The sequence below is a fragment of the Gobius niger genome (genome assembly GCF_951799975.1).
Source record: "Gobius niger genome assembly, chromosome: 8".
In the NCBI taxonomy this organism is placed as follows: Eukaryota; Metazoa; Chordata; class Actinopteri; order Gobiiformes; family Gobiidae; genus Gobius; species Gobius niger.
Genome location: NC_136859.1, coordinates 20,161,217 through 20,185,138, shown reverse-complemented (window position 1 = coordinate 20,185,138; position 23,922 = coordinate 20,161,217). Strand labels below are relative to the sequence as shown.

Sequence of the window (23,922 nt, the reverse complement as noted above, 5' to 3'; positions counted from 1 at the left end):
ATAAATAATTTAATGCACACTATGCCTAGTTTAAGAACAAAATGCCACAGAGTATATTTTAAAAGGTAAGTCATCATGCCCGTTTTACAACATAGGCGATAGGCATCACTAGTTTTGCTATATTTACGGGGCTCTAATAGTAACGCCCAGTAAGTGTGTGGTTTTGTAACTACAGGAGTGGGTGGGATTCACTCTGGACAATGACCACACAGGCGCTGATATTGAAATTGTTGTCGCTCACCATCGTTATGCATCCCAAATATATCAAGATTGTACTGAAATACTTTGATGGGAAAGTACACTATTGTAGTTTGTATACATATGTTTTATCTGGATAGGGCCTTCAATTAGTGATGCAGTATTTTGCATATAACATGTTGAATATACAGGTAAAATTGACAAATAGAAGGCAACATAGTCCGCCTGGCCAAGAGGTATTGGAAATGACCACAGTGTCTCAGAGTTCAGTTTTTTAGGGTTGGTATAATGATTGACTTGAGAGCACTAGTTTGTCTCTTTTCATTTGGTTTTATGTGCAAGTCAATCAGTGAAGACTCTTACCTCGTTCATGCCCCAAATTCATCTTCACTGTCCACTGAATCCTGAAGTACGAGTTTTGGTCTAGTTTTCCTGCGTGCTGCTTGCTCTGTTGGGAAATGTTCTCTCGCTTGCCTCGATACAGCTGAATTTGTGTGACTTTTGCTTGGGTCGTGCGATACTGTAGAGTGAGTCGTTTGTGGTATCAGTATATCAGTACCACCCGGGTCTTTCATTGCCATACTGGCCCCTACCAACGCGGGATAGCTGCGATTCCTTCTCAGTCCAGCATTGAGCCCTGGAAGACCCCCACCCAGAGCACTATTGGCCAGGCCGGTTGAACTGAAAGGCGCAAGCAAAGCAGCGCTCCCAGCTGAAGCGGAGTGAGGGGAGAGGGTGGGGAAACGTTTCAGTTTGTCGACAAGCCTCAAGCTTGATGTCTCCATGTCGTCATCCGCCTCTCTATCAGACTCCCCCAGGACCTCCCTTAAAATAGTACGGGCTGGTTTTGAGGCGAGGAAGATGTCATGATAAGGTGGTTCTTCTTGGCTTGGACTGAATTGAAAAACAGGTCTTGGGTCAAGCGAGGACACAGATTTTAAGCAGTGATGAGGAGAGTTTGGTGGTGTGTTGGGGTGCATTAAAAGCAAGCTGCTGGGACGCTTGGGTGGTCTTTCTTCAGGTTTAGAGGGTGTCCTGTCTGTCAAGGGGGTGGATGGTGTACTGGAATCCAAACCTCTGTTCCAGCTGTGAGGGTCATACATCGATGAGGAGATCCCTCGCTCCTGTAGGAGGTGCACAAGGCCCAGAGAAGTGCTGGTGGTCCTGGTTGAGTCCCGCAGATTGGTGGAGGATTCGGCCAGAGACAGGGAGAGAGACAGTCGGCGAGGGGTGCAGCTGGGGGTGTAGGAGGGGGTGGGAGGGCCAGAGAAAGGTACAGAGGTTGGTGTATAGGTGGGGGTCCCCAGAAAAGCACTGCTCTGACTGGACACCATGGACGGGCTGTAGTTGAAACAGACAGTGAGGGGATAAGGTTACAACTATGAAAAGCAGACAATAGTAAACACGATTAAGGATCACATGGACACATACATGGTATTTTGGTGCACATTAGTTCGACATTGCAGCTGAACCTGATACTGTGTTAGAAGAGAATTAATTTAAGACTAATATTAATGGGCCTCATTCATCTTCTTAAGAAACTTCTTAGAATGTGTCAGGAAACTGCGACAGGTAGGGAAAATACTGAGTTTGGTGAATGCCGACGTGTGAGGATCAATTAGCATATGTCACCGCCTATCATTCACCATATAAGGACAAAAAAGCTAGGAAGGCAGCCAGAGGAGGATATGAAGGGCAAAACATGAATCGATAACTAAAAACCCACAAAAACCCCAAAGAAAGAAATCTCAAGGACCCACCTACAGTATATCTTTGAGCACACGACTTTGCTCTCATTACAAAATGTTTAAATAGATACTGTATAACCGGTACATCCTCTTCCTGCGGGTCGGTCCCTGATGCGGCAATGGCGTGACACTCCACCTGCGTAGCTCAACTAGGAGAGCAGGCGCCTTTTAAACACAGGGTTGTAAGATCAAGACCGATGCTCTAGTGCTATTTGAAAACGTCGGCATTCAAAGGTTTTAGCCGTAATGCATTGGTACTTTACTTGCGATAAATAAAAGTGATATTACCAACTTATTTCTGAATAAACGGGGAATCTGTAATTTAACATAATTATATTTACATTCTGGAATTGCATGACTCAGAAATGTGGTTTCCATCAGAAGCATGATCGTGTACAGAGTCCTCCTGACTGTTCACAGGATTTGTTCCTACAGAGGAAAGTTTTGTGAATGCCAAAAACCTTCCTAACAAGGCGTTAAGAACACGTCTGTGTGTAAGAACGCAGCGTGAATGAGGCCCATCGTCCATAACAAATTAGTTTCCTAAAAACATTTGTGAGTAGATTTAACACTATTTTAAATTAGTGACAACATAACATTATTGAAGTGCACCCACTGCAGTCTCATGCATTTCCTCACCCACTTGCACCACAAGAGGTGCTCAGTGCTCTACATCAATCATCTGATACAACTCAACTTCCTCCTCATCCTCACTCGACCTACTGGGGCTGATCATAAAGCACGGATTTAAGATAATATATAATATTCCCGATAAGGACATAATATGAACTAGCATGAAAGTGTATTACCTGGGTGACACAGAGGTCAGCTGATCTGAGGGGTGCAGGATCCTGCAAGTGGTGAAGGTGTAGGTGGAACTTGTGTGGGACATACACTTTCCAGGGAAATTCACTACAGAACAGAAAAAAGGAGAGAACATGAGGACAAATAGTGTAAGTCAGAGAGAGTGAAGCTACAGCTCTAAACAGAGATATGCAGTCTAGTATGTAGGAAAATGAGGCAGATAGACCCAGAGCAGAAGCACATCCACTTTCTGATCAGCAGCGACAGAGAATGTTTCTAAAAGAGACCCTAAAGCTGAAAGGGTGGGTCACAACCTGAGCCAGCCTCATGTGAGTTGGACAGCTGCACTTTTAAATCTGATACTTTCACATGATTGACCGCAGTGTGAACTTCAGCACTGTCAGTGTGCACAGGTTTTTGTGCAGCTAAGACTGCAGTAAAGAGGAGAGTTACAGCCTGTGCAGGGAAAGGCATGACTGGCATGAATATGACTGTAAAAACAAAAGCAAGATGAAATTTGAGAGGGAAAGCTGGAAGATTGACAGGAAAATAAAACATAAAAGTACTCAGTTCTGATGGATGCGATGACTGCTGCTGGGATGGGATCATGACAGGACATGGGTAGGGATATCCGGATAAAGCTTTTCCCATAACCTCCCTCCCGCCCCTCTATCCCCATGCTTCAGGGCTACAGCGAGGGCAGGGGTGGGTGCAGTGTTTGTCCCAGCTAAGGTGTTCCCTCACCAGGCAGGCGGCCCGCTGCGCCGGGCTGTACGGCCTGGAGCTCCGTCAGCTCCAAGTGTCCGTTCGTCTCAGAAGAGGACAAGGGGCTCGTGGAGGAGAGAGGATTGTGCACAGCTTGTCCGTCTTGTAATAAATCTAAATGGTCTTTAATGGTGCCATTTTGGTTGCAGCAGGCAGAGGATGGAGAGGTAGTGCATGTCAGATCCAAAGCAGCGCTGTCTCTGGACAAGGGCAAAGAGTCACAACAAAGTTCATCCTCCTCGGGCGCGTCCAGTTGCCAGCTGTCCTGTTCCTGCTCATGAGGTAAAGTGTGAAAGCCCTTGGTGACCACGCCGGGACGTTGGTCCATCAAGCCGCCCATGTGGGGCTGAGCCAGCTGCTGCCAGGCATGGAGGGTTGCAGAGCCTAAAGAGAAACAAGACAGACATGTCATTGAAGCAATACGAGGTCTTAATCCTGCAATTGTTTTATCGATGTTAAAGCTCCTGATATTCAGTCTATAGAACTAAAAGGTGGATCAACATTGAAAAGTCAAATGTTCATGGACATGAATATGCCCTTTATTTGTCTTATTAGAGCTTTGTTTTTGGATAAATCACTAATGCTAAAATATTAAGTGGGTGGTTTAGAAAATAAGAAGAAAAAAGGAGGAACAAAGAAAAGGAGAAGAGAGAAAATTAGTATGATTTTATTGGAATAACAGAACAGATCAAGCAGGGAAAATAAACAAAACAGAAAAGGTGGAAGTGGGAAATATGGACATAATGATAAGGACACTGAGTTCACACAACACCTGCAAGTAAAGTCTTTAACAGCAAAATGACCAGTTTGGGATCCCCACAGTGAAAAGAAATAGGTGCTTATACTAAAATCAAGCAGCAAAAATAATGTAAATCTAAAAATCTGCTTTTTATTAAGTAAATATTTTCCATTTTCAAGAATTACAGTGTCAGATTTTCCTTTTTCTATCTATTTCTACAGCTCAAAATGATCTGAGTGGAGTTTGGGACCCCACTGTGGCAACCACAGTGCCACAAACCACTGCACATTTGTTATCGCCAGGGTTTGGGACATCTTTGGCTGCTTTTCCATTGCAGAACAGAAGAATGAAACATTGTCATCAGTGCAAAATAAAGTGCTGAATACGGTGAAATGTGAAAACTTTTACGTTTGAAGCAGTTCAAATATCACATCACCACAACATGCTTCATTATATTTCTGTCATAGTTCAAAGCAGCAGCGTGGCTGTGTGTGTCTAAAGTAGAACGAGTGCTGCGGGCTGAGGGCGCCCTCTGGTGGCTCGAGCACTTGCAGCAGCCCAATGACCAAAGCTAGAGGAGTTCTGAGCTGAGGCTGTGACTTTAGGGAGCGGCTGAAGGGCCTCTCCAGAGGCCTGGGTAACTTAGAGGCTTTCACTGAGATGCTGGAGTCACTGCAGTTGTGAATTAGGTAACAATTCTGGTGGTATCCCTGAAAAGTTGTATTTTGTAAATCACTCTGCGTGAAAAACCAGGGAGAATGGAGGATGATTCGATTTGGTTTATCGCTAAAATTGGGATCTTTTCTCTCTTTATCCAAAGGTATAGCATCATTTTTCTGTGTTAAATATTCACCTTCGAGTGGCTTCACAATTTGCAGCTTCTCTGGAAGGTAAGATCTTGCTGTGAATGAGTATCCTGACCAGACACTTCCCAAGGACGGATGTGTGCAGAGTGAAAACAGGCTTTCTGTTGGTGTCCCGGGATCTCCACTGCCTTCTTCACCTCCTTTCTCATCCTCTTTGGCTAAATAAGCCAACTTCCTCTCTCTTTCATCCTCAAAGAAACGCTTTTCTGAAATGTAGTTGTCGCGCCGCAGAGACAGGCGACGCAGTGCTGCTTCAAGGTCCTTGCTCCCTGGGGTCCCTGGGGTCCCGGGGGGACGTTTGTTTGAATCCTCCAACCTTGAACATAAGACAAAGGTGTCAAAATCAAACTCACAAATATAAAAATCTACATAATTATCTAAAAGTGACTTACCCATTGTCTGAGGCCTCCAGTAAACTGCTGGTTCTGTTGTCCAGGATAATCCCACTTCCTGTGTCACTGCCTAAAACAGAGTTACAGCGAGGGGTGCCCTCACGACTGGTCTGTCCCGAATTGAAGCTGGAAGTTCGGTTGGAGCCGGGGATGTTGAGGGGAGACGGAGCCAATGATGCCCGGTGCTGACGCATCAGATTCATGTTCTTTACTGTCTGAAACACTCGCTTTGGCTGCAGCCTGGAGAAGCACAGAGAAAGAATTAAAGTATTTTGCTATATGGGTTTATGAATAGAATAGAATAGAAAAACTGTATTGTCGACTAAACACATGCCATTTTATAATGTGGTGTTATGTACATTAGAATAAACCACAAGGCGTCTTTTGTCTTTGAGAGTGCACGTTTATAGAAGATAAACTGAGTTTAAAATGACATAAACATATTCATCACTACCTTTGTTCTTCTACATCCGGGTCATCCATTTGAAGCTCTTTTCTCATGGTGCCCTCAATTTCTGCTGCTAAAGAGTCCTACACCAAAGAGAGCACAACATCAAATCGATTATAATAAACACCAACACAATGATAATTGTAATGACTTTTGCCGTTCACTCACCAGTGGAAATAGTCCGAGTGAGTGGAAGCGTCTGGGGGTGCTTAGTGGTAATGTTTTATTCCTAAAGTTTTTGAGCTCCTCTTGAGCTTCATGCAGCATCTCCATGCACTCGGCATACTTGTCTTGTAACTCTTGCAGCTGCAAAGTTTTATTTCCACATATAAAGTAATAAATACATATCCTTGCATAAAAAGACAAAACATCTGCATCTGTGTCTAAACATTGCTATTTTGACAGTTATTGCTTCACCTCAGCTGTGAGTTGACGCTGGGCGTCTTTCGCTGCTCCCAAGTGCTGAGTCAGCTCTTCATTCTCCACAGCGAACTGGAAAATAAACAAAATGACAAAACAAAATTTACTTCTCGGAGCAGTAATAACATGGTAGTACAGTGCCGGCCCTGGGCATAGGCGACCCAGGCTGCAAGGGGTTCTGCTGAAATGCGCTTTATTTTTTAATTTAATTTGATTTAATTTTTGAACCCCATAATGTCCATCTACAACATCGCCGATTTTCTGACATAATGGAACAGAAAGTGATAGCGACTTGCTAGTTCAATCTTGCCTAGGGCTACGGCCAAATTGGCTACGGCCTGCCCTGTGGTAAGAGGACAAAAATATCATCAGAGCAGGAGATACGGAGGGACAATGCATGTGGTTCATTATCATTATTTTGTAAATATCATAATTACTATGTTATTACAGTTTATGTACCACAGTATCCCATTAGTGCGCTGGAAAGTAAAATGCTGCTGAGATTCCTTTCAATGTGTTTACGGCTTTACCATTTTGGCTTTCTTCTGCAGGTCCACTATCTGCGAGAGGAGGTGTGTGATTTCTTCCTGCTGCCTGTTGCCGTCATCTGTCTTTTTGGCAAGTTCTTCCGCGAGTGAAGCCATCTGACGGTTTGCATCACCTGAAAGTGGGTTTGAAACAAAGTTGTCATAATCTAGAGCATGGTGTTGTGAAAATGAAGACCATGCTCTGCATTCTGGATCAGATGTGTGTAGTGTACTCACGCAGTTCTTTAACGCAGTCATTCACCAACTGCTGCTCTTTCTCTTCGTAGGAGATCGTTTCGGTTTCCAAATGACTCGCCTAAATATCACATAAATAAATTGGTCATCAATTCACACTGGCTGCAAATTTAAATCACATTAATGGAGTCTTTGTACCTCCGATCGCAGTGATTTGTTTTCTTCCTCCAGATCCTTGAGTTTCTTTTGCAGCAAGTCCAAAGGGAAAAATGTCGGAGGAGAGGCGCTAATTTCAGGTAGACGAACACTGTAAAACATATGCAGATAGAGTGGGCTGCTATTATGAATAAAGTTATCATTACGGCTGTACCAAAAAATACGATATTTGAAACCGTTTTTGTATATAGCGTCAAAACTGCATTTGTATATTTTACTAAACCATTACAACACAGTAGATGCCGTTAAATTCAAATAAAACTCAAAAGCACTAAGGTTTCTTCAGCAAACTATGCAAAAAAAACAGACTTTAAACAAAATCTGGAAGAACGCAAGGCTGAAAAAGTGAACTTTTTATCAAGTTATCATGTGTTTTAGTGTTAGCAAAGAAATATGTAAATCTCAAACAGATGGAAGTGATTTTGTGGTATATTGTGGATCCCATAGATACGAATAATGTGTCACCTAATATTGTGTTAATAAATATTGTGCAGCCCTAGTCACCATTATGATTTAACTGAGCAATAGACAGTATGTTACAGGTCAGGAAGGGATTTTTGGTGTATTGTTGAAGGCAGGGCGAAACATTTGTGAAACAATACCTGCTTTTATTAAAAGGCTTAAGGAACCTCTCCTAAAATTGCTTTCTGACATGAGCCAGTGCCCCACAGAGCTTAAAGCCAGGAAGTCAGCCCTTGTAGCTAATGAAATGTTTACGTTCGCATGTAAATTCTGGTTGCATAACAGAGCAGTGCGGTTAGAGGTCTTACGGCGTGGAGGTGGTGGATTCTCCTTCACTGTCCTCAGCAGCGCTGGTGTAAAACTGCAGCAGCTCATCTTTCATGGACAGGTCGTGACGCAGCTGAGACACCTGGAGACAAAAGAGGAGCATCACTAAAAGCAATGAAACAATGAGTTTACAAAAGCACAGCAGCTGGTTTATGCACATACCTCCTCTCGAATGTGCTCCACTTGCTCTTCCAGCAGTCCATTCCTCTCACTCAGGGCTTTGTTTTTCTTCAGCAGCGACTGCCCAATGCGAGCGGCGAGTTCCAAGTCACGCTCTTTCTGCAATGAAGCAATCTCTTAATAACAATGCACAGTCAAAAATTTCAAAGTCGTTTTATTGTCCACATGATTTTATAGGCAATAAAAGGCACAGTCTGTAGTTGGACACAGTAAAATGCATAGTTTAGGTTAAGAAGGGAATGCATTTGTAAACCGAATGAATCTGACTCTTTTATCTTTGCTTATTAAGGAGAAAGATGATGCTGTGTTTGTTTGTTGCATCCTTAAATTATATTGAAATATAGTTTTAACAAGCTGGCTCTCTCTTTCGAAAGCTTCTCTGTTATGAAGTCCATTGGGTGAGACGTCATTATGGACATCACGTCTGACCAAAGTACAGTCTGCTGTAAAGCTATTACTCCATTAAAACCATAAAGGTTTGCAGCTCTAACCCTGGTTCAAGAAGAAGCTTAACACTGTAAAGCATTGTAAATAAACTCTTACTTCTTCCAGAAGTCGAGTGACTGCATCAATGTCGCTGTAGGTCTTCGTCATCTGTCCCACTCGGTCAGCACACAGCACTGAAAACACAACAACTGAGGTCATCAATCAAATAAAAGCCACATTTTGGATCTGGTTGTGGTAAGAGATTTTTTTTGCGTCAAATAAAGAAGTTTGTCCTCTTATGTATTTACAAGATTTATATGATGGTTAATTAAAGACAATGTGTTACCGTAGTTAAATCTCATTTTCATTTTAGAATATTATTTAAAGATCAAAATGTAAAGGTCTTATACCACTATAAAATCACTACACTTTCTTCTCCTCTTACCATAAATCACACCACGCACACACAGATCCTGTATTACGATCTACCTCAAACAGATACTCAAGCACCTCCACCCTGTTCCTTAGAAATCAAACACTCTTGTTATCAGCCAAGGTGGTCACACCTGTAGTGCCACAGAAACCAGTCAAGTCAAACCTCTCTTTGGTCTTTAAAGCAGTACTAAGTAACTCACGCCCCTAGAGGCCATAAGCGCTACATGCTACGACACCGTAAGTCTTGTAGCATGTTACTGTTTTGTACTCATTAATTGTCCGTGAGAGTAAATACTAGGGAGAGAGAGATATTGCACATCCAATTACACAATGGAGATAATTTTTCACTCAAACTTGGCTGTAAATACTGTTTAAGTGGCGATAGCTCGTAGTTAGCTTTGTCCGTTAGCCTGTCATCTTCTTCTTCATGATTCCATTAGTGTGTATTGAGGCCTCCGGGTCGGAGCAGCGAAACACTTGTATTACCCCCAGAAGGACTATGAAAAGGATTTATTAAGGTAAACAAGTTACTTAATACTGCTTTAAGTACAGTACAAGACCCATTTTAACAGGAATAGTTTTCACTTTAAACTAGTTTTCCACTTTTAATGTACACTTTTTAACCCTGCCGTGCCCAGATGCAAAACACAGCCAGCTAACACAAACAGTGCACCACCATTTGGCGCCGCAGTATGAAGAAAACAAGCGTGAGACACATCATATAAAGCCTTGGAAACTTTTCTCTTGGGGTAGGTTGATAAGGCGCACAGAGTAACCAAAGAACCACTATTGACCATCCACAGAAACAATCCAAATATAGAAAGAGTGATTTGTCATATGCAAATATCAAGTTTAATATTATTCCTACAGTGGACCTTGTTGTTTGATAAGGGCCTCATTTTCTTATCACTTCATCCAGTTAAACAAATTTGTTCATACCATGGCGATAAGAACCACAATAAAAAGATAGAAATAAAACATGTAGAAATCAATCAATCAAAAAAGCAGTGAAATGTAGTTAATTCAAATTGTGTTCTAGTTTCTAGTTTAATGTATTTATTATTTCAATGGTAGCAGTTAGCAAAATATTTCCGGACTACACTTTGCAGACAACCACATACCTCGTTTCTATGGTGATATTATATATCAGACGACCTCGTAAACCCTGTAGATTCTTGCTTTAGTTTAGCAGTTCATATTTCAGCCTTCTCTGAAATGTTTTGTTCCTGCTTGTCATATTATCGTGTTATTAGGTATGATTGTATAATGCAAGGGAGCCAGGTGAAGGTGTGGTTTACTGGTGATAGGTGATCTGGATGCTTTCCCTTACTTTTCAACATAAAGAGCCAGAACGAGTAATTCAAGGAAGGATTGAAGGAAAGAGGAGACCTAATGTAGTCTTACAGAGCAGGCTCTCAAAGCCGCTCGGTGCCATTACTACTGTGCTAAAAGGAATTGTTTTTTATTTTTTGATCAGGTAATGTTGAGGGGTGGAAAATATGGAGCAGGCTCTATTTACAGCGTTGAAAGGTTGTCAGGGTAAGGGAAAGTTGTGAGTTGATGGTTGCTGCTACTGGGCAACAGCCTGTCAAAGGTCAACGACTGCAAACACAAACCTACTCAACAAGTGGTAAAGGTGAAGTGATCATGTTGAGACAATGTCAAACAATGGCTTGAAATGTATCTTTTTTCTCTCCCTTTATGTCAGCACAATTCAGTTCAGATGGAGTTCTTTGTAATGCATCTTTACGTCAAATATTAAAATCTTTACAGAAATAAAAGCAGGCATGTTACTGAAACCAACCTCCCAGATTAATCCGTACTATTGCACCAGTATCACTATAAACATGACTAATTTTCTGACGGGACAGACCTTCCAACACAAGCTGCTCCTCATCCAGCCCTTGGTCTTGCTCAGAACATACACTTGCTTCACAGGAGTACTCCTCTTGTTCTCCATCCCCTTCCTCCAGTTTGGAGCTTTCACAAATGGGAAACCCAAAACTGTCTTCATCCTCCCCTGACTGGTTAGCGCTCTCGTACACCTCTGTTTTGAGCAATGCCATACTCCTCCATTGTTAAGACCAAATGCAAATATGCAAAGCCAGCAGATGCAACGCCATGGCTCCTTTGCGACCTGTTTGCACCCAAGGGAGAGTTTGGCCAATGAATCAATATCTAACATGTAGATATAAAGTGTAGGAAGTACATCCAATCTGCAAAGCAGGAGCCTGCTGTGTTTACAAAAGGTCTCTGAAAGTAATCCATAGTACATGAGCAGTGTGTAAGTCCAGGTAATGTGGAGTCTGCCGGGCCAGTTTGTAATAAGGGTGTATCATGTGTCACTAGTTTCATGTCAACTGGAGCCGACTCCTCCCCTTTGCTCTGATTGGTTGAAAGTGGTCTACTTCACTTTAACTCAAACAAAGGGTTGACACACATACAGTGGGTTCAGGAAGAACTCATGCCCCTCCTTTTCTTCCCAATTCACTGCAATAAAGTATGGATACGAAGAAATATATGGTTATAAATAACACTTTATATAGCTAATAGGCTACTGGGTGCACTTTTCTTTAATTATTAATGGGATTTGCAACTAAGATAAAGCTTTAATAAATGTTTAAAATCATCAATTAGCATTAGTGTAACAGACAATCAAATTAGATTTTTTGTTAATAGAAAAGTAATGCAGACAAATCAGACAATCACACATTAAATAGAAAAAAGTAGAAGAGCTTTGTTTAAATAAACATGACAGTCGTCTTTTATATGCGTACAGGTTTTACTTTCATAATAAAGAAAACAGAGGCGCAAGCATCGCTTCCCATACCAACTGCACCAACTTGGTACAGTCCTGCCACAGTCGCGCCTCTGGGAAAGTAATAATAGATCAGACCCGTGTGTAGGTGGAGCAGGGGAAACTTCCAGGTAAATGCAGGGTTCACCTCTGCTTTAGATAAGATTACAGTCAGACCTGAACACACAGTAAGCATTATTCACAAACTATTTTCAAATTAAAATCCAGGCACGATAACAAACAAACCCAATTTCCCTTTGATTTTGAATCAACAGTTACCGTCAATGCACACAGTTGCCATCAACACAACATGAAGCATCCCAATTTTCTGCTCAGTAGGTGCCATTCAAGTGTCGTAATTACAGTAATTGGTATAGAAAGTGCTGCCAAATTAGACAGAGCTATATGCCTGAGTGACTTTGTTCAATGGGCCGATTCATGCAACAGAGAAAGCCACAAAAGAGTTTCAGACAAACACTCCTTGAACTGTCGGTCATGGTTAAGATTTAGTTTTCCGGTCACGTTTCAGCTTGACCGCTTTTCACTTAGCCACTTCTCCAAACTTCAATCATGGTTTCACTTCATAAAACATACTGCCAAAGTAATATTTTAAGTTTTGCACAAGTTTGTTTAATATCTGAACAACGTAAGCAATCCAGTTATAGGTTAGTGTTCACAACCTGCTTTTCCTCCAGACATTTGGGCATAAGGGAAGTCTTTTTATTAAAACCACCCTTCCTTTGAAGTCACTTATGCATGTCCTTTAAGGCCACAGTGCCAGAGGTTTTGGCTGGCTGCTATCAGCAATACAATGGTGAGTTGCAGCTCAAAGCAAATCATTAATCTAAATATAAACCAACCTACTTCCTTGTTCCTTCTTTCCTCTCTCAGCTCAGAATAAGACAGCTAATTTCTACACCTGCCTCTGTGCTCCTTCAGACAGTTTATGAACAATAAGTCCTGTATGTATCAGATTACATAATGGCACTGTCATTACTGCTGCATAAAAAAACAAAACAAAAATGCTTTGGGTTGAATAACACTGCAGATGTTAAAAATGGTACAGCTTGGATTTGGGGGGTGCAGAGCCGTCTCAGAGATTATGTAACAGTTGAGAGCATCCCTTACACACGTGCATCATCCCATCGTGCACATAATACTCAATGGCCTCATTCTCACAGACTGAAGCAAAATCACCAGCATTTTAGCAGGCACATACAGTATTACCGAAGGAATACAATAAGCTTGGTGTAAATAGTGATTGTTGTTCATTGTTTTGATCATAATATTCACTTATCTGAAACATATGTGCTTGAAATGGCTTGTAAAAGAGAGTGCGTTTGCATCATAAAGTCTACAGGCTGCATTTCTCCATCCCAAATGACTGGTTAATTCTGCAGACAATTGTCGTTGTCACACATGTTTTCCCTGGTGAGTTTTGGCTTCCCTGTTGACCGGACAGGCAGCGGCTGTCGCTAAGTAGCCAACAAACAACCTGCAACCATTTTCCAATCTTCCAATTTTAACACAAGTGCCTGAGTTTCCAGCTTCCTGCTCTGGCACCCGCAGGCACTTGGTTTGGCAACTTCAAAGACTGGCCATCACTGAATTGCACCTGTTACAACACGCGCTCTGAGCAGCTCTGGTCAGCTTGTGAAACCACTGCTTAGTCACCGAGAGCAACATTTTTATCATTTTTATTTTATGATGCAACACCTGAAGGATTGAGACATTTCATAACAAAGCTTTTCGCTACACAGCTCATCAGAGAAAAATGTTGCTTTGATTTTTATCTTAGGTGACATGGACTAAACTAAACTCACACAAGTCAAATCACAAGTTTTATTTAATCTGTTTTTCGTTGCTCTGGAGGTTCTTGGCACTGCATCCCTCTTGCGTTCAAAAGGGTATTTCATTTTAATCAAGTTGTACCTCATGACTTACCATCTGCGCACTCTTCATAGTACCAGTCCAGCTCATAGTAGTCCGCTTTGACAAACCTCTGCCCCCTGGCCTGGACTCGCCTTTTCATCCTCACTGCTTTGGGAAACAGATGTCCAGAGCGCAGCAACGTATTCTCGGCAAACTCAACCCCAACATCGTCTCTACAAATCCCCAAAAAGTCCTAGTATGCCTGGACACAGCGACGGGCTCTGTCAGTGACTTCGGTTATTTCCCACATCCCAGCATGCCGACGAGCAAGTGCCAGCTGTCCCGCGGTAATTGTTGGTGGGGGTCCAGTGTCATCATATGTTCTTTTTGTCCCACACTCATTAGCAGGAAACAGTCTTCATTCTGTTGGGGCAGACCGAGGAGCTAGCATGTCTTTAATTGTTTGAAAATGAACCTCGACAAAAACATTGTTCTTCACCAGCCGACGTATCCATTTCTCAATCTACGTCCATTTAAAAAAGAAAAAGAAAAACAAATGCTCTACACAATCATCTTGGCTCCATCTTCCAGTCTTCTCAGTTAATACAATGATCTTGCGACTTTGATAACCAACGCTTGTCATTAATGTTTACATTCTTGCCACTCCATCATCCTTGCTTGTCCTCTGTCCATATCGCATCTTCTTCGCTCCCGCAATAAAATCATGTCCTCAGATTCCGTAACATCTTCACATGGGGGCTGTCCTTGCTCCGCACATGGGATACCACATCCCTCAAAAAGCCACAATAATATAGCGGTGATCTATAGTGTGTGTGTGTGTGAGAGGGAGAGAGAGCAGGCAGACCACGCAGCAGTAGCAGCAGTCACGGGTTTTGCAGCAGAAATGATGAGGCTGGTGACACAGTGCAGTGGGCGGAGCTAACGCACTTGAACAACCAATCAGGCGTGGAAGGAACCCCAGCATCCGCATCCCGTCCCCGCCCCACACCTCCTCTGCGAGCATCTCTCTCCCTCCTCTCACTTCGTCCTTCTCCGTGGTTGCTATAGTAACTAGCTCAAGGCCTGTGAAACCCTAACATGCTGTAAAGCGATGTGCTGGCTGTGTAGCGTTGGCAGAGGTGACGTGGCGAGCACCAAATGAGTGAACACAACAAAAAGCGTGGGACCGTCCTATTTTGGAGAGGAATTAATGGCTGAGTGAATGACATTTAGACATTACAATAGGACAATGGCTGACAAAACATGAAGGCACCTGGAAAACTGTTGTAAATAAAGAACTTACAGCAATAATAAGACTTAGCAAAAGGCTATGCTAACAGGTATGGCCCAAAACATAATGCTTTAACAGAGAGCTATAGGTTGTACAATGTGACTTGTGTAACAGTGTTGCATCACCCTCTCCACAGATCTAGTATGCTTAGTTTCAGCTTTATCAGTGGTGTGTTCTACCCGACTACACTGTGCTGAGCATTACAAAAAAATAACAAAACAAGTTCAAACAGCCCTACCATTTTGTATGTGTGTTGCCGAATATGAATGAAAAGATAAATTCCATCTTCTCAATGGGAAGTAACTAGCACAACATCAGTGTCCTAGTCAAGACAAACAGGCTTCCTGGTAGGGTTGCAAAATTTCGGGAACTTTTCCATGGGAGTTAATGGGAATTTATGACAATTCGTGTGAATAAACAGGGAATAAATAGAACTGAAGGCTGCTTCTTTCCTGACAGATATAAACTGCTGCATAAGAATTTGATTTGATAGTTATTCACTGAATTATCTATCACAGAAATATCAAGTCTCAAAGAAATCAACATCTCCGTGTATGACACCAAGGTATAAATGGGACAGTGCTTTAGGTTGTGGCCGATACAAAGAAGGGCTTTAGGGAACAGAACAGACTCATGTCCCTCCATGTTTCTAACTTACGTATATTCACCAAGAGTGTGCAGTATTACAACATCACATTGTTCTTAGAGTTTGTGCCTGTCTGTAAAGATTGTTCTATAATTTAGGTCTGTTTACTGCAGCTCTGTGTCAGACACAGGTGTATATACTGTTCCCCGTTCACTCCTTGTACAGTATTTGTGATTGTCATGATCTGAGTTACAGACAGGTGAATTTAACCAATTACACTGTGATAAAACAAAATCATGGAATAAAACTTTACCACTGTGCCAACCACTTATTAGAAAAATAAGCAGAATTTAAGTTAAGTTGTATTATGTTTTCACATGATGACAATATGAGCCTCACACTTGCATGTTAAATACATGTTTTATGGATTGAAAACATAATTAATGGCTCCCAAATAGTTGGTTAATTGTTTATTTGACGAAAAATGCAAACATATGCTGTTTAAAACAAAATACAATAACTAAAGTTCCCTTGAAAATGTCCAGAAATGTAATTTTCCACACCTTTGCAACCCGACTTCCAGGTGAGTTATTGGAAAATGTCATCCGTTATGTTTATTGGTAAAATAGATACGTTTAGTTACTTATACTGTCTATAGTATCATCAGTCCTTCTTTACAGCTTTAATGATCTTGTGGTTTTACAAACTCATCTGTGATTCACTTCAGAGAGCAAGTCACGTCCCATAACCCTGTGACAGGTTATGGGACAGTGCAGACTCTTGCAGACCTCACTGGACACTGAACAGTCTTACACCGGGACACTCTGTGTAGTGTGCATAAATAATCCAGAGGGCATGTGAACAATAGCCTCAATCGTGTGAGGAAAATTAATATTTAAAAACTACCAGGAAGGCAACAATGTTAGCGACTAGCTCTGAGATTAATATTTAACAATACCTAGCAATAACAGTACGAGAAATATGAGGAATAATCGTGTATAATTTGCCAAATCACATTCGCAAACTTTCACTCATCATCAAATTGTGTTTCTTCTTCTGCAGGAAACAGCATTTTTAGTTTTGTTAAGAATGAAATGTGTGATCCTGCAGTGTAAACATGCACATTTAATCATAAACAAAAAAGGCTGAGGAACAAATGAAAGAAAAACATCAAATCCACACGTCTAAAAACACCCCGTATGCGCCACAACCCTCTTGTTGTCCCGCATATGCAGCATGACCTTACTGTACGCAGTTGGAAAGACTGGGTCAAACCAATGTCACAGCCTCGGAGAGTGCGTTGACATGGGGCACAGAGATTATGTTACAGTCTTGTCGTGGAAACTATTTTTAAAGTCAAATTTATTTTTAGAAACTGTTTTACCCTGAGTCACCATCTGAGCAGACATGGACCCAAACTCCATTATTCATGATGGGAAATACATTACTGCCTGGCCAGCCTTAAGTGCACATGTTGCAACATACAGTATGCATATATTGTATGTTTTAGTGATCTATCCAACAGGCCGACCGGCTCCCAGGCACCAGACAGCTTAATCTGATAAGACCAGAACAGCGGCGCATGTGTGTAACAATAGAGGAGAGAGAACGAGCACTAGAGAGACAGATCAGATGTATTTGTTGTGGCAACTTCAGCAGCTGTGTCCACATTCAGATGGGCATGACAATCACAGTATAAAGTCAAATTATTAATAGTATTGGACAGTGGCTTTCAAGATATGGCATTCATAAAACTTACATTTTATTTCATAGTTTAATAATGATTTATTCCAATGTTAAGTCATAGATAGACCTTAGACCTTAGTTGAGGTTCAGTCTTGTGTTAGTCTTCATTTCTTTCATACATTGTTCTGTATTACACATAGGGTTTAGGGGTGTTTGACTTTTTATTTGTTTGTTTTGAGTCCCATTTTACACCTTTTAACTGTGTTGCTAATTGATTAACAATTAATTATCTCTTTAAATATGAGAGTATAATTTGCGGGAAAAAACCCCCAAAAAACCCCAAAAGGAAATACTGTATAACTGACTTACAGAAATATTTGAGGGTCTCCTCTATCTGTTCAGTGGTCAGGTCGATGGGGGAGCTGGGGTCCACCAGTGGAGTGTGCAGCCAGTCATCTTGCTCGTAGCCGAAGATGGTGTCGGCCCTCAGCTTGTACACAGGCAACTGTTCCTCCAGTAAACTGATAATCTCAAGCTCCGGCAGGTCAGTACTGTTACACACATCTGCAAAACAAAGAGAGAAAAACTTATAATAATATGGATAAGTGATTGTCATAAATAATAATTGTCATTTTCATATCCTTGTCTAAAGCGCCCTCTTGTGTCCAGTTATAATACACACAAATGCTCTTGGCATGACAGCCTTCTAATGCTACTGTGCTTTTGTGTGTTTTCATGTTTGCTCAAGCTAAAAACAACAACATTTCAGAAGCCTAAATATATAGTCATAATAGCAGAGTAGTGCTAGACAAGTAGTAGCCATGTGATGCCAACAATTGATGAAATAAGTGACGCTTCTTTAATAGGTCTTGTACACAATCAAAAGACACCACTGTGCCTTTCAGCTGTGACTTTGTGTCCACTGTTCACACATCTATTTTTGTGTGCCATTAGGAGCTCCATCCACTCAGGACCAAAATACAATGCTCTACCTCTTTTAACAGAGAGGAGCCAGGCCTGAGTCATTCATAAAGTAGGTGAGCAATAGCCCATAGAGTTAACAGAACAGAAAAATACAGCAGCGAATAGGACAGAAATGCCTTGTTGGTTTGCAGTCTGCCTCTCCCTCTGTCTGTCAATGTCTGTGAACAAAGCTCTCTGTCACTGTGTGCTAATCCAGACAGAATGACTGACTGTGCTGAAACAGAGGCATATGCTCAACAACTAGAGAAAATGTAACTAAAACTCCAATTCAGTTTGGCTCTCTGGGTTGTATAATGTAAAAGAAATGCTTAGACTGTGGTAATTTAAACTCTCTAAACTTGGAACAAGGCGGCTACCCCAACCACACAAAGTCAAAGTGGAACGAAATGGCTGGAAAAAAGAGAAGCATCAACATCTGGCTAAAACAGACTCCAGACCGGAAGTCATAAAAGTTATGGCAATTGTCAGTTTAAACATTTTTCAGTAACCGTAAATCCACAATTCTAAAATGTACAGGAAAAAGTTCAAGTTTCAAATAATTGTAGTGAATTGATGACCAGGTTTTAAGGGATGCCAACAAGAAGAGGACAAGCAGCAGGACATGCTAAGATTAGCAACAGCTGGGAGCCATGACAAGAAAGTTCAAGTACAAAGTAATAATAGTAAAGTTGGTCACAATGTCAATGAAGGCAATAAACACATACAGACATACTATACATCACTCCACATATGAAAACCAACCATATAGACAACCATTTCCTTCTATTAAGGAAATCATATATTTTTTAATGTTGTGTACCACTCGACATTGAAAAAAGATACAGGATTTAACAGCACAACCTGGTCTTATTCACTTGTGGTTGTGGACAAACTTTAAAATGAGGTCAATGAGAGACGTGGGTAAACCATCCCATAGGCTGGTTACAGACCACCCCCTTGTGGTATGTGTGTCATGCTGCCGAATCACATGGACACAACTTTTAGACACAGACAGGGCCACATAAACAATGACAATAGATTTGATAGAATTCAATAGTGCAAGACCATTCACAAGTACTGTATACTCTTTATATTTAACTTACAAAGCACCTTTAAGAGACTCAAACATTTTCAAAACGTTTCTTCCAGGATATAGACAATGGACATGACATCTAGATCGGAGAAACCAACAAAGGGTACATTTAAATGGCACGACTCTTAGTCTCACCAAAAGAAGCCAATGTGCCATCAATGCTACCCAAAACTTAGAGGACTGCAGCAAACGACTAACTCCAAAAGGTAACAAACAAGTGACACAATGTGGCAAGCATGACAAAAACCAAGCCCCGCTATTATGTACCAAGCTTGTCATTAACTGTTAGTCAAGAAGCTGGTTTTAAAACAGTACAGCATACTCACTCATGGTGCCTGAAACCACTAGTGCCTCTTCTTTGCCCCAGTCACATTTTCAACTGGTCTAAGTCTCTAAGAGACACACCAAACACCACCAAAGAAGCCCAGAAACAGGAAGAGCAGACGGACTGTAAAAAACTTCCCAAGGGCAGAGAGAGAGGGACAGGGCTGGAGGGAGAGAGCGGCAAGGAGACCCGAGCCAAAGTGGTTCATCATGCTTCACATGCCAATGACGGTACACACTTGGACCGCCCCGTGTTCACAACCCCCAAACCCCTCCCCTCTCTGCTATGAAACCAGCAGGACTCTACAGCGCACATTCGGTCTGGAGAATAGCTTGATCCTGTATAAACAAACTTCAAGATCTACAGTGTTTGACTTTCTGTTCTGTGCAGGGAGGGAGCTACTCTGAAAAAACTGAGCAACAGGTTAATCAGACTTAGAAAAAGCACTCAGTAGTTTCCTATGTTTATAACATCCAACCACTTTATTAAGAAGTAGCTTCAGTGCTTAATTTGTAAATTTGTATTTTCAGGAACACTTTTGATCTGATGTGATGGATTGGGGAAACAGGCCAAAACATTTGGCGGAACACTGCCATTATATCAGATAATTTTTTTGCCAGATCCTCGTAAATATTTCCTGGATCCTTTACCCTGAAAAAAATTGAATTGGGGGAATGCGCTCCCCCAAACGGGGGATCAAATTAAGCACTGAGTAGATTGTAGCAGTCAATACATTTTATAATTTATAGTTTATCCAAATAAACTACCCACATGAACATATCGCCAACACTAATGTTTCTTTTTAAGAGGAAAAAAGTGATCACTTCAGTGGGTGGAATGAGTCGTAAGAAGGTCAGGTGCTCTTCAGGATCGAAAGGAAAAGTATAGGCACAAAAAGATAAAGGATTAGATTGCTTCAGCACTCTGATACCTGACTAAAAGTCCATTTATAACATGCCCATGTAATAAAGAACTTTTAATCAGGTATAGGAGTGACTAATGTGTAGCTTCTTTGGCAAAAACAAATCCAGCAATTGTACACCATGTTCTACCATGTGAGGTAATTTTAACAATGAGGTTCCAGAGTAAATATACCGGGCATAATCAAAAACATTCCACCTTCTTTCTTGAATAAAGTCATGAAATACATTTCAAATTGATAAACAGATGTGGATTTGCAGCACAGAATAGAGCGGAGATTAAAGGGCATCAGTTTTGGCAGCACCGTGACTGTTTCTGGGAAAGGACTTGTAGAGGAGTTCAGGAGCAGGGTCAACACAGGTCTTTGAATTACACCTACAGTACTATTTGTGGCTACTAGTGAGCACTGCAGAGCATCACATGAAACAACTGCAAAATACAGTGTTGCCACTTCCCTCTAACTCTTTGGTTGCTCATTGTTGTTAAATGAACAAAGTTAAATGAACCTAATCCCACATTTCACAGATTACAAAGCATGGAGCAAAAAATACTGACTACATCAGTTGTGGGCAATGCATGGTGTACACAGTATATATACACAGAGCAGATAACACAAATCTCTAATAAACTTTGACAATCAACAAAGCTCATGAGTCATGACACATTTAGCAGCTGTTTATATAACTTCCCCTCATCCCACTTTTCATCCAAATCCCACCCCGTTTCTATCCCTTCTCTCTAAACTAGCATAGCACCAGGCCTTTACATCACCATTGCTGGTAACCACAGAGAATTAGCCTTACAGCTAGGAACTTCCTGATGGCAACGGTCTTTCAATTCACCCCATTGTGTTCTTTCATCCTCCAGATTAATGCCATTATGCACAGATTCACCCTACCAACTGGGCTGCGCTCGCTCACTGTGCAAAAAAGTTAGCAGGCTCGAACAAGCCAGGAGACAGACCAGATACACGCACTTTTAGCTCAGGACAAAATATGATGCAAAACATGATTCAAACGACTTTGTGAACAAGGAACCAGCAGATGGCAGTATACAGTACACAACCAGCCAAAGAGGGAGTTTGTCAAATGCACAGTTTTGTTCTTGAGCACACATAGTTAAATATTATTATTACTATTGCAAACTGTTGAACAATACATTGGATTTGGCACGTTGTAAGTCCTTACACTATAATAAAATGTTTATACTTTGTCAAACCGGAACACAAGGCACTCTCTGCTGCAGTCTGTGCTTTTGGGAAGGCTGTTTCTTTGGGTGGAACTTTTCCTGTGCTTAGTTTGAATCAAAGGAACTGGCTTTTGCTGACAAAGTGCTCCAATGTATTTCCTTCCTTCAGGGTTGCTTAGTACATAAGCATTTTCACAACAACTATACAACAGGAACACAAGGGGGAACGCTTATCAGTGCCCTTGAGGGAAGGCTTAATAAAATACAGTAAATGCACAACGTGAAAATGGTGTGAGGAGTTCAGTTAGTTATACATTTTACAGTGGGGAAGAAAGCAGGAATAAACGGGCACTACTGGTTAGTCTTCTACATGTAAGGAGACTGCACACCAATACATTACTAAACAACAACCTAAGAAAACAAAATAAAAGAAGTTTCAATTATGGCTAGAAATGTTCCTTTACACAAAATATACTTGGCAACTCACACATTATCTCCTCATGGTTAAGGGCATTCAGACCCAAAAGGTCAAAGTGACCATAATGTCAAATACAGGCTAGCTTGAAAGCTTACATAGAAGCACATAATGGAGATTTATGAAATAAGAAGCAGCAACAGTCTCAACTAAAACACTCAGATACGTCAGATGTGGAAAAGTTATTGAGAAACCTCTTATGTGTTGTGCATTGTTCATCAACACAATAGATTGCAATAGTCCGTTAAAGTCTGCTCAGTGGAGACAAAACAGTAGTGTTTGGCCGCTCAGACAGACACACAGTGGGATGTGAGCCAGCGAAAGGGTGTCCACTGGGAGCCTCTTTTTTTCACAGGCCGTTCCTGCTTCAGAGTCGAGGTCCCCCAGAGCTAGCACTGACAGGAAGTTACTTTAAAGGGTCAATAACAGGGACACTTTCTCAGGGCTTCACACAACATCCTTCTATTGAGGGCTTTCCACACACAGTTTCACCCATAAACAAGTTATTGCTGGGGCAGGTTCTCTCCTCTCATCATCCAGGTTTGACAATAAATGGATGAAATCGGTTGTGCATGCATGTCAGTAAATTACAACGCGGTTTTGGCACAAACGTAAAAAGGTAAGAGTGAATAGCGAACGGTGTAAAACAAAAATCACAATAAATATAGATCTGTTTTTTTGTTTGGGACTGAACTCACATGGGACTCATGCACGCCACACCAGATTGCATCCATGGGCTACGTTCCATCCGTTGTCTCCCGCTTACACGATCAAACACACTCTCACTCAACCCGGCCCATTGTGCACGCTGTTAGTGGTCGGGGAAACTGGATTAACAGGAGGAAACAAAACCAGCCGCGGGAATAACATGCTAACTCCACACAGAAAGCTATGATGCACGAGCTTGTGCCCGTCTATAGCCTGTCCGTCCATGGGAGTGGATCTCTCCTTCTGTGGTTCTCCCTAAAGTTTCTCTTTTCTCTCACTGGGTTTTTGAGTTTTTCCTTGCCGTCTGCTGCTTATTTGGACATTGCCTCTGTTGGACACTACATTTGCATGAGCTCTACATTGTCTTGTTTATTGTTTTGTTGATTGATTGAGCGCTAACCACTGCGCCAAATATTACTTTTTTTTAGTATGTAAATGAAGTAAATGAAGTATGTAAGTGGTGTATTTGTCACTGTACAATTGCACAACAAAATTGCATTCAGTGTTGGGTCAGTCCTGACTCCTGAGTCACTGCGACTGAGCGCGCCGTCATTGTGGGCCAACTTGACCAGCATGTTTTTGGAGGGAGCGGGAAACTGGAGTATAATAGTATAGTGAGGATTATACAACATTGTAAAATCTTAATATTTATTACTTTGTGTGCACACTTTTTCATTTTGCACTGAATGGAAATAGTAAACTTAGACAAAACCACTTACCAGTGAGGGTCTCAGCATCTCGGTGAGTGGTGGTGCCGCCCTCAGCCACAACAGCCAGCCCCGCCTCACTGACGAACTCCTCCTCTCGCCCCGGAGAGTCGCCCACCTGAGGTCCAGGGCTGAAGGGCTGGGTCAGGTGAGGAGGGAGAG

At 41.7% G+C, this 23,922-nt stretch overlaps 2 protein-coding genes across 5 annotated transcripts in view; one reads left to right on the top strand and one right to left on the bottom strand.

The window, feature by feature from the left end:
* Positions 1-241: 241 nt before the first annotated feature.
* trak1a (trafficking protein, kinesin binding 1a) lies at positions 242-23,899 on the bottom strand. Of its 4 annotated transcripts, none has more exons than XM_079562354.1 (16): positions 23,773-23,899; positions 17,750-17,944; positions 8,831-8,907; positions 8,270-8,386; positions 8,089-8,189; positions 7,301-7,409; positions 7,145-7,223; positions 6,911-7,041; positions 6,378-6,452; positions 6,129-6,266; positions 5,967-6,043; positions 5,513-5,752; positions 5,108-5,436; positions 3,495-3,899; positions 2,756-2,858; positions 242-1,539 (listed from the first exon to the last, which is right to left on the bottom strand). In XM_079562354.1, the coding sequence occupies exons 3-16, from the start codon at positions 8,879-8,881 to the stop codon at positions 567-569; spliced, it is 2,928 nt and encodes a 975-aa protein (XP_079418480.1). In that variant the 5' UTR covers positions 8,882-8,907; positions 17,750-17,944; positions 23,773-23,899; the 3' UTR covers positions 242-566. The 4 variants fall into 4 exon arrangements, with proteins under 4 accessions (XP_079418480.1, XP_079418479.1, XP_079418477.1 ...); XM_079562353.1 differs by lacking the exon at positions 23,773-23,899 and adding an exon at positions 21,486-21,676; XM_079562351.1 differs by lacking the exon at positions 23,773-23,899 and adding an exon at positions 19,763-19,940.
* The window catches only part of ulk4 (unc-51 like kinase 4), a 56,274-nt gene continuing 56,131 nt past the window's right edge, over positions 23,780-23,922 (top strand). Inside the window, exon 1 of the mRNA XM_079562355.1 lies at positions 23,780-23,903. The gene's annotated coding sequence lies outside the window, so the exon portion shown is untranslated. The remainder of the gene's footprint in view (positions 23,904-23,922) is intronic.